General features: G+C 61.7%; 1 protein-coding gene across 5 annotated transcripts in view; it reads right to left on the reverse strand.

The window, feature by feature from the left end:
* PRRC2B (proline rich coiled-coil 2B) overlaps positions 1–13,013 on the reverse strand; it is a 42,534-nt gene that overhangs the window by 3,528 nt on the left and 25,993 nt on the right. For 4 of the 5 annotated variants that reach the window (XM_015567905.1, XM_015567903.1, XM_015567901.1 and 1 more), the window contains 14 exons: positions 11,667–11,842; positions 10,939–11,084; positions 10,301–10,442; positions 8,757–8,839; positions 8,084–8,272; positions 7,760–7,957; positions 7,277–7,363; positions 6,543–6,647; positions 6,223–6,409; positions 5,436–5,533; positions 4,541–4,668; positions 3,888–4,128; positions 2,271–2,447; positions 1,636–1,727 (listed from right to left, as the gene is read on the reverse strand). In XM_015567905.1, the coding sequence (XP_015423391.1) occupies positions 1,636–1,727; positions 2,271–2,447; positions 3,888–4,128; positions 4,541–4,668; positions 5,436–5,533; positions 6,223–6,409; positions 6,543–6,647; positions 7,277–7,363; positions 7,760–7,957; positions 8,084–8,272; positions 8,757–8,839; positions 10,301–10,442; positions 10,939–11,084; positions 11,667–11,842 (2,049 nt within the window). The remainder of the gene's footprint in view (positions 1–1,635; positions 1,728–2,270; positions 2,448–3,887; positions 4,129–4,540; positions 4,669–5,435; positions 5,534–6,222; positions 6,410–6,542; positions 6,648–7,276; positions 7,364–7,759; positions 7,958–8,083; positions 8,273–8,756; positions 8,840–10,300; positions 10,443–10,938; positions 11,085–11,666; positions 11,843–13,013) is intronic. The other variant, XM_015567898.1, reaches the window with a different exon arrangement.

Consider the following 13,013-nt stretch of genomic DNA (forward strand, 5'->3'; position numbering starts at 1 on the left):
CTCAGTCGCCGGCACCTCCAACGCAGCTCAGGGAGAGGCACCCAGGGGGGGAGATCGAGGTCGCCGCTGCGGACAGAGACTGACCAGACAGATGGACGGACAGGAGGAGCAAGAGTCTCTCAGGGCTTGGAGGGTCTGGACCAACGTGACTCTATGGCCAGATGAAAGGTCTCTAAACCTAGGAATTGCGCCCAGTAGTTTTCTAGTCTTCCCTTTCTGGCGGGGGGAGACACCAAAAGGAACGACACCGTAGAACACCTTTCTAAGTGTGTTCCCACTAAGGGTAATTAGGTGCTGCTGAAAAAATGATTTCATGGTGGAAGTGTGCGAAGCGCTGTGTGCAGAGTTCACCAGGACTCCAGACAGCGGGCTGTGCCCAGGAGCACGGCTCCCGAAGAGCCGTCTTGCACACAGCACCCCAAGGACCAGAGCGGGGAGCCTGTGTGGTGGGACACGCCTCAGAAGTCGTTTCCAGAAAAAGTGGGAAATGCTTCTCTATAAAAACATACCATGTTCCCAGCCCCCATGAAAACACCTGCACAACAAGGGCTCCTAAAGTCTCCCCAGGGCAGCGGCCGCCACTCCCACACGGTGGGCGCACGCAGCTCTTGTTCAGGCGGGTCCGTTCCCTGGGTTTGCCCAGGGAGACTGAGCACCTGTTCACACTCCACGCCCCTCCTTCCCTCCATGTACACATGGCTCTGTGCTGCTGTCCACACAGTTTTCTAATAGTTCTGTTGCTCTGGCCCACGTGAAAAATATGATCGGACAATAAAGCGAACTAGCAAAAATAAATGAAGCCAAGAGAGTGAAAATAAGAACAGAAATGATGAAATGGGGGAGATTCACAAAAATCCCTCTCTCTGGAAATGCTGCTGGAAGGATGGAAGGAAGCGGCAGGGGCCGGAGTGGAGGCCTCACACTCCAGGAGCAGCGGGCCGAGCGCCGGGCCAGAGGTCCTGGTGGGGCTGGAGCCTCCACTGGCCTCTCCCAGGGCACTGCCAGCTGCACGTCTGTCTGACTCATTTACCAACAGGACGGTTCCCAGGCGTTTCCCACACATAACAAGAGTCGACTGCACTGACCCTGGGCCCGAAGCCGGGCATGCTGTCTTCCCAACTCCACACGCGCTCCCTGGGGTGAGAGAGTTGGCAGACCCAGAGCTTTGCTGCCTTTGCAACCCAAGTAATTGAACAGACAATTCATACGGGGCCAGCTCTGATCCAGCTCAGGGCCCTGGGACTGGTGCTGGAGGCAGAGACGGGCGCAGAGGAAGCAAAAAGGTGCAGCTCGTCCTGGGTAGCCAGGCCCACGGCCCAGCAGCACCAGGTCCTGGGGAGGAAGGTCCTCCCGCCCAGGGCTGTGCCTTCGTGGCCACTGACGCCTGTTCCAGAAGCTGGTGAGAAAGCTGTGTGCAGGCAGGGTCAGCCCGACACTGACAACATAGCAGTTCCTTTCCCCGCCTTCCCAGCCAGTTCTCCCAATGCAGAGCATGGGATGAGGGTTAAAAACAAAACCCAGTCCCTGAGCTCCCAGTGATGACAAATATCTTGGTGACACGCGGGCTTACGAGGGGACCCGGCCTCGGTGCCCTGTGCCGCCCTCCCGGGCCCTCAGCACCCACCGGTCCCTTACCTGTAGGTCTGTGGTGACTGCCCAGAGCCTCCTGAAGGAACATTCGGTTTACTGTCGGCAAAGTGGAAGCCCTTCATCTCCATCTGAGAGGACTGCAGACCGGAAGCAAAGGTTGCTGGTTGGTGGCCGGGAGACAGCCTGGCCCTCGCTGAACCACCCTGCGCACAGCCGAGGGGGCCCAGGAAGACCCAGGAGGAGTTCTGGATAGAGAGGCAGCTTTTAAAGGAATCGAGGCTCGAGGTCTTATTCCCCTTTAAGGGGCTGAGCACCACCACGGGTGCTGCCTGGCCGTCTCTGCCCTGAGGAGGAACCCTCAGCAGAGCCGTGGGGTCTGGGCCCTGGGCTCCAGCCCCAGCCATCCTCTACCTGGGGCTCCAGGACCGGCACCCGAACTGGCCCCTCAGGTGCTCCCGTGCCCACACAGGGACTAGGCATGGACTGACACACCTCCTTCCCGCGTGGGCCACCTGAGCTCATCTCCACGGCCAGCTTGCACACTAACCAGGGGCACTGGCCATGGGAAGGCAAGAGGCTGCGCCCCAGACCCTGGCTGTCGTGCCACAGCAGTGGTGTCTGGCTGACCGGAGGGTTGGTGAGACCCTCCCAGGACCCCAGCAGGATGGAGTCGCGCTCACCTCTCTGCTGGTGTTGAGGACCGAAGGCTGGGACCCGGGCGGAAGAATTCTGCGAGGGGCCCCCACCGAGAGGCTCTGCCCCTGAGGCAGCTGGATGGACTGGGGCAGGAGCAGGGGCTGCTGTCCGGAGCCGTAGCGTGGCAAAGGCAGCTGGGAGCCGGGCAGTGGCATCGTCAGCTGCTGACAATAGGGGCAGTCAGGAAAGGGAGTGGTGGTGGGGGAGGAAGTCACGAACCACTGTTCACACTCACGCCCAAGAGCAAGCACACAGCAGACTCAGGTTATTTCAAGTCGCAGCGAGGCCTTCCTGCAGTGGGGAGACTCGCTTTCCCTCAGAGCCGCAGGGACCCCGGCCTTCACACTCGGCGGTGGGGGCAGGCCTGCCGCTGGCACAGTGGGTAGTGAGGAAGCAGCACGGGGCGAGGCGGCAGCAGCTGGCCAGTGCCACCCGGCGGGTGGGGCTCCTCTCCCGGTGCAAAGGGCGTGTGTGCTCCAGCCCTCCCCGCTCCCACCCAGCAAAGGCTTGCTGAACGCACACTGTGCGGGGAAGCGCCAGGACACTGTCAGACCCAGAGCCAGGAGGGAAGGGCGGTGCCATGCTGGACACAGCGCCGGTGCAAGAGTGCAGAGAGCGGGCAGCAGCCCGTGTGTGGTGTGTGTGCGTGTGTGTGTGCGCGTGTGCGCGTGTGCGGGGGGGTGGTGGGAGAAAAGCTAGGGAGGGCCAGAGAGGCTCGGGGGGGACGTCCATGTGGATCAGGTCCCAGGTGAGAGCAGCAAGGCCGGGAGGCTTCCTCGCCCGCTCCGTGCAGCACCGGGCCAGCCCGCCACTGCCTCCCTCTAAGGTCAGAGGACAAGGCTCGGTGTCAGGGTTCTTGGAACCGAACTGGAGCCTCCTGGAAGCTCTGAAGCACAAGCACGTTGTGAAAGAGAAGCAACTGCAAGGCCGAAGCGACCACTTTGAATGTCTGGGCCAGGGGGGCGAGAGGAGGGGCAGGGGGGCCACGCTGTCTCTCAGTTCCTTTCCTCTTCATCTCCCTGCTGGTGAGTCCACAGTGGAGGGTCAGAAGGATCTATTGGGATTGCATCACCGAGACACGTGGCAGCCAGAGCCTCTAGGACCCAGGCCCCGTCTGCGTACAACACCTGTTTTAAAGGGAGGGGGCGGGAGTTCCTGCAGAGGCCTGGGCAGGGAGGGGTGCAGAGACGAGGACCGGCTGGCCTCCGAATACTTTCCAGATGCAGAGCCGACAGACCTGCTGAAGGCCCAGAGGGGGTGATGCGGCCTGGACCACCTCAAGGACCAGGGAGAAAATCATATTTTGGACCCGATGTCTGAACAAGTTGGTTGAGATGCGGTGAGATATAGATATTGAAGCAGAGACGTGGGCAGCCAGTGGATGAGTTTAGGTCCAGAGACCAGGGAGAACGGGAAGCATCACCACTTCACCTCCAGCCCCACAGACGCGGGGGGGAGGGGCGAGAGGGGGCAACGACACAGAGGTGATGGGATCCCTCAGAAGGGGCTGAGCATGTGACCTGGTTCCAGCTACAGCAGCCAGTCAGCACACCGAGAGGCAGGCGAGGGAAAAGCAGTCGGGGGAGGGACTGGCTCCTGACCTGGGGGAGCTGGGAGTCCAGCATCTGGGAGGCACCCAGCCCGGCCGCCTGGCTGAGCTGGCCCTCGTAGACCAGGGCTTGGCTTCCGCTCATGGGCTGGTAGGGGGAGCCCGACGGGGGCTTCACGAGCTCCAAGGGCTGCATGCCGGGGAACGCCGAGTACGGAGGCTTCAGGGCGGTGCCTCCAGAGAGGATCATGGTGCTGGGCGGGGACAGGCTGGGGTGCATGTACACCTGCGACCTGCAAAAGCCAGACGATACCAGGGCAGGTGTGGGAGTGCCCGCATGAGAACCCAGCGAGCTTGCAAAAACTGCTGCCCCTACCCCTCGACGTTCAGAATAGCCCCCTGGATGGTGCCTATGTTGCTGGTCTAGGGATCACAGTTTGGGCATCACTGGATTAAACGAAGGGACAAACACACAAAACGCAGGAAACCCATGCGATGCCAAAAGCACTGGACGTGAGACAGCAAGGGCAGCTGGAGGCGTGGGCAGGGGCGTGGGGGCAGGCCCACAGCCCCGCGGGCACACAGTGAAGAACGAACTGTAAGGGACCACCACACCCTCACCCCAAGGAGAACACGGGAACAAGTGCGCAGGCTGCCAAGGCCTGAGCTCCGCCTGTGGGCCGCCAGCCCTCGCCCCCGTCTCACCTGAAGGGCTGCAAGGAGCTGAAGATCTCCTGTGACTGGGAGACGGGGAGCCCGCCCCGCAGCCCCAGCTGGGCTGACGCCTGCAGAGACGTGTGAAGGGAAATGGGGATCTGCTGGGCAGCGGCAGCCTGTGGGGAAGCCGGCAGGTCACTGCGGGGCCCTCCGAGCTGCTCTTCCCTTCCCCTCCGCACACGGCTGGAACCCGCCCCACGTGCCAGTCCCAGCACCTCCTTCCTGCGCTGTTGCTCTACGCGTCAGACACTCCCTAGCTCCACGCACTGAGGTGGCGCTCACGCGAGGGCGCGTGGACAACCACATACAGAACACATGCAGTATGACCCAGTTCCGTGAAGACCAACACCGTGCACGATGGCACAAGGTCATGTTTAAGAACACGTTTGAGGTCAGGACAGGCCGAGTCCTCTGCCCTCTGCCCGAATCTGCTCGGAGCAGCCCCTCCGCGGGGAGCCTGGTGCCAGTCTGCGCCCGCAAGGTCCGGCCCCGCGCCAGGTCCGACGTCCAGAAAGCATCCCCTGCAGCACGGAAACGATGCCGGTGCCGCATAAAAACGAACGCCTGCTCGTTCTAAAACTACCTCTTTCTAACGCATCCATGCCTGGGAGGCTAGGCCTTGCTGCTCTTCATCAGAAGGATACCTGATCACCAAAGAGAATTCCGTTTCAGCTAGCCCCGGCCAGGACCCAGAGAGAACTCGCAGGAAAACTACGCAGAGTCTGGAGCACTGAGCCCCACTTCTCGCCTCGTTTACTCGTCCCCACACACTGACTGGCTGCCGGACACGCAGGTGCGGGGCATGACTCGCGAGGGATTCAGAAAAAGAAGAAACATGGACTCTGACCCCGCCCCGCCCCCGCCACCCGGCCCGCGCCATCACCTGCTGGTAAGGCTGCTGCTGCGGGATGGTCTGAGGAACCAGCCGGGGCTGACTGGCAAACACGTGCCCATCCAGGTACAGAGGAGGCAGGTGGCTGCCTGCAGACAGAATCCACGGAGGCAGAACAGGATCAGGTCTCGCTGCTGCCGAGGACTCTCAGGGGACACGCTGTGCCCACCCTGCCCACACCCCTCGTGCCCACTGCATGCAGCTGCCTCGGTCTCTCAGCCAAGTTCCTCTTCATCTCCCTGCTATTGAGTCCACAGTGGAGGGTCAGAAGGATCTATTGGGATTCCATCACTGAGACCTCGGCAGCTGGCACCTCAAAATCCCCACCCTCCCCCTTTGGGCACCAACACCACGACCAGGACGCTGGTGGGAAGGACAACATGTCCATGACTGAGGATTCAGCTGATAGGCAAGCAATTCCAGGTATAGCCTCTGGTCGGCATGGCTACCCCATGGAGCGCCATCCTCGCCCGGGCTGGTTTTACAGAGCATGGACCGAGGCTCAGGGCTGAGCTGCTCACTGGCAGTGACCCCACCCCCATTAACCTGGATCCAACTCAAAGCCCATCTCAGCTCGCTCCTCCCTCAGGAGCCGGGACCATGAGCCTCAAGGAAGCAGAAGCCAGTGCAAGCCGTCTGCAGCGTGGGAAGCTGGGATCGCCCAGCCTAGTGGCAGCCCGACTCCCACTTGCACAGACTCCCGCAGTCATGGTCGGTGGGTTCAGGGCTGCCAGCCCCACGCGTCTGTCGGAGTGCACGAGGCGGCTCAGGCCGATACCTGGGAGAGAAGGCGCTACGGAGGCCACAGGCATGGGCGGCATGGAGACGCCGCCGAAGGAGCTGTAGTTGGCCCCACTGGAGGCTCCCACAGAGGACGGGGGCTGGATGCCCGAGCCAGGGCCTCCCGGAGAGCTCTGCTCCGGCAAGCTGGGCGAGTTTTCCCAAGCCTTCCGCGCAGACTCCATCTGTGGAAGCAAGGGAAGGAGAGGGATGAACACGACCAGGGAGAGGCAGTGGCAGTGGGTGGGGCTGCCCGCTCCCACCTCCTCACAAGCCAGGGCCCCGCGTGGGCCTTGCTGCGATCAGGACTGGTGTTACCTTCAGAGTGAGGTCGGCCGTGGGGAAGGACATCTGGGAGAGGCCGATGGCCCTCTGGATGTGGTGATCTCGCCGCAGGATGGGAATGCTCTGTGTCAGCCCAGCCTGGAGGAGACAGGAAGCCATGGGACAACCAGGCAGAGGAAGGGAGACGTGTCAAAATGCCCTTCAGAGGTGGTCGTGTGCACCTAAGGCCGCAAGATGAAGCTGCCAGCAGCTGAGACCAGTTTATCTTCTCCAAAGAGCTGCCTTTGTGGCTTCCCTTGACAGAGGCCCAGGAGAGCCCCCACACCCCCCAGAGCCCTCTAGCAGGGATGGGCATGTGCCAGCAACGTAACGACTGGCTGCCGGCATGCAGGCGTGGAGACCTCCAGGAGGCTGAGGACCAGGTGGCTGTGACAGAGGCTCAGCGATGCCTGCTGGCCACTCCTGCTGCGCTGGGCGGTGCCCTCAGCATGCTGTGGGCCCCGGGAGCTCAGTCCGAAGCGTGGTTCACCCAGCATCTCAAACATGACCACGGAACTTGGAAGAACAGAGAATCGAAGCATGCTACCCAAACCAGACCTTGGGAAACACACTGCCCCATTTTAAGGTCACAAAACTGGGTGGAGAACATTCAAATAACTAGTGGAAGATAGTAAGCAGCTAGAAATTATGTCATGACTCAAACCCAGGTCTGCCTGACCCCACGGCCGAGCAGCGCGGGGCCAGGGCTGGCAAGGAAGCACACTCACGTTACTAGCCAGGGCGTCCTGGAGCTTCACCACTGGATTCCCCGCGGGGCCAGGGGCAGACCCCGGCGGCAAGCTGAAGTCGGAGTCCTGGAAAAAGGGGACAGAGACCAGGAGATCCTGGCTCACCTTGCGGCAGAGACATGTCTCAGCGCCTCTAAAAACCCACCACGCAAGCAACATGGCCGCATGCTCCCCAACGGCACAGGAGGGAAGGGTGCTGCCTCTCATCCTCGCTCCTGCTGTGCCCACTGCCCCACCCGACAGAGACCATGAAGACTGCCGCCCGCTCAGCCTGAGAACCGGCTGGCTTCAGCAGGGCATCTAGGGGGCAGCCCACTAGCACCTCCGTCCACGCTCACCCGCACGCTCCCCGGTGCCGCTCAGCTCACCCCCTGCTCCTTCTAGGAGACAACCTGTCTAAGCCCTCCTTCCCCTCCAAGTACAAAAAAAATGAAGGAGAAAGGAAAGAAACCAAAGCCTCACTTTTGGACTGACTCCAAATTCGATGGGCGGCACCGGGAGCACGGAGTCCACGTGAATCTCCACCCCGTTGACCGGTGGGACGGCGGCGCCCGGCAGGCGCTCGGCCGCCTCGGAGCCCTTTCTGTTCTTCAGGGAGCGCTCGTTGCCGATGGGTCCTGGTCTGTGCTCCTTGCTCTGTGCTGAGCCTTGTTCCGAATCCTTGATGGGAAAGCAGAGCAGCTGAAACACAGACTAGATGACCTTCTACGCACGGGAATCGGGCAGAAGACGAGACAACGAGCCCTTCTGCCCAGGCCCGGCTCTGCAAGAGGGACTCCAGGTTACCTTTTGCTCGGGTTGCTTCTGAGCCGGCTCCTTATGGCCGTCAGCCTTGGGCTCCAGGTTGGACCCGCTCATCTCCTCTGGTTTCAGAGTGCCATAGGGCGAGCTGCGCTGCGACGAGGTCGCAGACGACTCCCGAGACTCGGCGCTCAAGTCCACACCACTGTCTCCCTGGCTGCTCTTAAAGCCCTGCTGTGCAAGGCACCAAACGGGTTAGAGCCCTGACCCCCAGGCTCCCCACGCTGCCTGCCTGTGTGCAGTCTTGTCCCGCGATGGGACCTGACCCAACAGCTACAGGGATGTGGCCAAAGGCACCCCTGCCCGAACCTCCAGACCCCCACCTCCAGTGGGCCCTCGGCCAGGACGGTCACACGCATCTCTCTTGTGACCCAAACCAAACGGAGTGACCACCGCTCCCGGTTTGAAGGAGAGCCCCGACTGCTCCCCTACAAGGGGTGGGTAACCCCCTTTCTTCCTCCCTCTCACACAGGCACCTCCCGGAGGTCAGAAACGAGGCTGTAGTCCAGCCACCAGCCGGGGCCGGAGGAAATGGCCTCTGGTCCAGGGTTAACCACTGCGGCTGAGGGAGGGCGTGGGCCGCAGGTCGGAGAAGCCCAGGCCAGGCAGCCACGCGGGCGGCCGGCACCCCCGGCCTGTGAGCACACAGCGCACTCACCTCGGCGGAGCCGGGCTCGGAGCTGTTGAAGGCCGTGGCGGCTTTGGTCCAGGAGTCGCTGGTTGAGGCCTGAACGGGCAGGGCTGCCGGAGGAGGAAGCAGAGAATCAGGGCATCAGAAAGGAGCAGGAGGCTGCCAAGGCGAGCACAGGCATGGCGTACGCAAACCCAGGTCCTTGCGGCCCTCGCGCCCCCGCCCACACGCCAGGGAGCAGCTGATACTGGGGAGCTGGTCTGAGCGTCACCCCCTGCCCAGCAGCCTCAGGCAGACTTCACTCAGGCCAACTATTTGTTTCTACCAGTGGGAGCTGCTGCCAGTCCCGCAAGGCCCACGCCGCCACCGAGACGCCAACAGCAGCCATGGCCCCGTGCCTGCCACACGACTTCACGTGTGACCTTCAGATCGCCCGGACCGCGGTCTGACGACAGAAGCCCGCTCCGGGCTCCGGGACAGGTGTCCCCGGACTTGCTCACTATGACGCACCTGTCACACACCACCCACTGTCTGACATCAGTATTTCCGAGAGGCCGGGCTCTTGCCATCAGAGCCGAGTCCTTCCCAGCCTCGTTCTGCAAAGGGACAGGCCACGCGGCACAACTGCAAGTCCAGGCCCCAGCCCAGGATCCCTGAGGGCGAGTCCTCACCCTGAAAGCCTGGGCTGTGCTGTGTCACACAACTGGCTGTGGGTGACTTCTCCACGCTCCCCGGGGAGGGCTACGTGCCTTGTTCTGTGTTCCCTGCAGGATGGTAGAGGCCATCCTGTCCAAAGTGGGCATTCAAGAGGAACTGGTTCCATTAAGATCAGTGGTTCTCAACCTTGGCTACACATTAGAATCACCTGGGAATCTTAAAAATCCTGATTTCTGGGCCTCATCCTCCGGAAATTCTGTTTATTTGTTACTAATGTTGTGGCCCCACCCCATAACAAAGACACAGAATTTCCGGAGGATGAGGCCCAGAAATCAGGATTTTAAAAAGATTCCCAGGTGATTCTAATGGGCAGCCAAGTTTGAGAACCACTGATTAAGATGGTTTTATGTTTTTAAAGTTATTAGAAAAAGAGCGTTGAATATAGATTTTTTTAAAAGTTCAGGGGAACAAATTTTCTAAAGAGCAAGGTCCACCAGTCAGAGAGCCTCGGGGGCTGACAGAGCCCTCCTCCCGGGCTGGGAAAGGCCAGTGCACAGGTCACAAAGCCCCGGCCCTGGCGCCCCTCCTGGCAGCTATTCCTCGCTCCTCTACACCTAATAGGAAAGGTAAGTGCCGTGGGCAAAGGGAGCCAGGTCGGCTCGAGTGCCCGGCGACGGGGGCGGGGCCAACCCGTCTCCAGGTCTCCAGACTCAGGGAACGCTTTGCTCTTCCAGCAACTGCCAGGCAGGGAAAGTCTACACCTGCTCCGGGGCGACAGCCACCCATGGGCTAAGGTGGGGCTAACACCGGAGCAGGTTACGCCCCGCCCACATTCCCAGTCCTGAAAGCAGATGTTCCCTAAAAAGAGAACAGTCAGGAGCTAAGCATCTAGGCCCAGGCACCCCAGCTCTTACCCTGGCCACTGCTCTCCCAGATCTCGGTGCCCAGGCTGCTGCCCGGCACGGGCACATCGCCTTGCTCCAGGCCCAAGTTGTTCTGCTTTTTCGCAAACCGAGGAGGAATGCGGGAGGCAAGGCCCCGACCTTTGACAGGCACCTAAGGAAAGAAAGGTGGTAGAGGCCATGCAAAAGGTCCGGCACGTGACATTCTCCCAGCAAACGTCTCTGGGGGCATCAGAACCAAGAGAACTCGCCCCAGCGGTGCTGGGACGCTCGTCTCTCAAGACCTCAACCACGAGTGAGTGTTAATGCCACGCCTGGCAAGGGCTCACAGCCAGTGACTGCGATGAATCAGACAACAGGACAGTGTGCACTGCCCCACGGGCGCCATGTGAGCACAGGATCCCATGGGCACAGGGGGAGGAGGCCATCTGTACCGCGGCCGCTGGGCTCCAGCTGCTGTCACCGGATAGTCCCTCTTTGAGAACAGGGAAGGGGTCATCCACTGCGGGCGGTGTTTGAGGTACACTCCTCCCTCCTCCCTCCCATCCTGGGCTCCATTCAGAACTCCGGAGCCTCCTGGCTGTGGTTCCCCGCACCGCTGGCGCCACCCGCCACCCGCCACCCTACTCCTCCTCCCTCGCGCTCCTCACCTGCGCAGCTTGCTCCTTCTTCCTCCTCTCCTCCTCCAGCAGGCGGCGCTGCTTCTTGGTCAGGATTTCGATGAAGCCTTCGCCCACCATGGAGCCCACCTCTGTCTCCTCCCCGGGGCTGGCCCCACAGTTCTCGAGGATGGAACCTGAACCAAGAGTTCACGGGAAGGGATGGTGTTCCACTCATCGGAAGCCAAGAAGAACCCAGCCCCACAGGCACCTGACATCTTGGGGCAGCTCAGCTCCAAAGGCCGGGCAGTGCCTGGCTGGTACCTCCCAGGAGCCGTGGAGCTCACCGTGTCTACAGAATGAGCTGGGATTCCACACCCTCTCACGCGCCCTAACAAACCGTCAACGCAAACCCAAGAGCCCCAAGTGACACTACGGCCCGGAAAAGTCTCTGGAAATAGAGACACCAGTCCCAGCTCTGCTCCCAATTAGCCATGTGGCCCTGGGACAGCCACTCAGCCTCTGGGCCTCGGGTTCCCATCTTTACAATAGGGGGTGGGGGCGTGCACTGTAGGGCAGTTAAGGGGTTTGGCAAACTGTGAGAAACACCAGTGCAGGGGTCGCACCTGTTTTGCCCATCTCTGTGTCCCGGAACAAGGCCCAGGGCCTCCCTCCGAGGGTCAGACACAGTGAGAGGGCAGACTTGGCAGCCTGCAGGGCGAGGCCCCATTTCCCCCCGCTCGGCTCCCTCCCCCGAAGATGCGAGGCAACAGACTCACTTCCATAGTTCAGGTCGAACTGCTTCATCGCCTCCCCCTGCTCGCCCACCCTCTGAGCAGCCAGGGTGGCCTCCTCTGCCTTCTCACAGGCGGCTTCGGGGACGTCAGCGGTGGCATGGGCAGCCCGCTCCAGGGCGTAGTGACTGCTGTGGCCTGGCAAGGCCTCGTCGGGGGTCCTGGAAGGGAAGGGGACCTCGTTAGCTCAGAAGCGACTGCGGCTGGGGAAGGAACGGGAAAACCACCTAAGCACACAGCACACACCATGGAAGCCACTCCCGGCAGCAGTGCGTCCCGGGCAGACCACGGGGCGGCCCCTGCCAGGGCTCAGTACTCTGCCTTCCCACTGTGAGCCAAGCTCGACAGGACTCCACAAAGGACAGAGCTGCAGGGTGCCCTCCTGTCACAACACTGACCAGCAGACGCCCTGGCCGCGGCCACCACCAGGCCTTGGGGCAGAAGTCAGAGGCAAAGCCAGGCCTCAGCACCTGAGTCCTGGGAAGCTAGACTCACGGACACCCCAAGAATCCGCACGCCCTGTGCTCCCTTTCGGGGAAGTCACCCCAGGCTCTGCCCCGAATCTGAGCAGGGGCAAGTGGGAGCAACTCCGCATGCTCAGGTCCCTTTCCTGATCCTGGGCAGCCCGCGGGCACTGAGCTGGGGCATCCGTATCACAGCCTCCCATCCCAGGCCAGCCGCTCACAGGCCTCAGGCTGCCCATTCCCTGCGCTACTGCCTGTCTTATCATGCACAGTGGCAGTGCCCAAAGGTCCCAGACCATCTTGCTGTTGGGAGGAGCCGCCTCGGGGAGGCACCTGGCTGCGGTGGCCCCACAGGGGAATCCCAAGGCCACGTAAGGGACAGGTGCCACATAAGAGGACCACTGGGGCGGGGACTCTGGTTTTGGTTTTAGTTTTCAAGCCACAACAACAAAACGCCACAGGAAGCAGACAAACGGTGCAGGGGCGAGCAAGGGAGACGCTCACACACCAGGGCTGCGGCAGCCCCTCGGGTGCGGGGCGGCCCGACACACGGCGGGACACGCATGCATGGAGCGCCGCTCGCAACACCGGCTCGATCACAGAACAAGCAACAAAAGGACCCGGATTTTGTTTTGTTTTACCTTTTGGCTTTCAAAGGCGTCCCACTCTGCTGGCTCTCATAATGGGGAGAGGTGTCACCACCGCCTGGCCTAACAGCCTTCTCCCCAAACCCTCCCAGCTCCAGCTTCCGGCTCTGCCGGTCCACCAGGGGTCTCTGGCTGGAGAAGCTCCGCTTGGCCAGCTCCTTCTTCTCCCCGAGGCTGGCCCCGGGCAGGCTGCCGTCCACGTGGGAGCCGGGCTCAGGCCC

Source organism: Myotis davidii, unplaced genomic scaffold (assembly GCF_000327345.1).
Source record: "Myotis davidii unplaced genomic scaffold, ASM32734v1 scaffold651, whole genome shotgun sequence".
Classification (NCBI taxonomy): Eukaryota; Metazoa; Chordata; class Mammalia; order Chiroptera; family Vespertilionidae; genus Myotis; species Myotis davidii.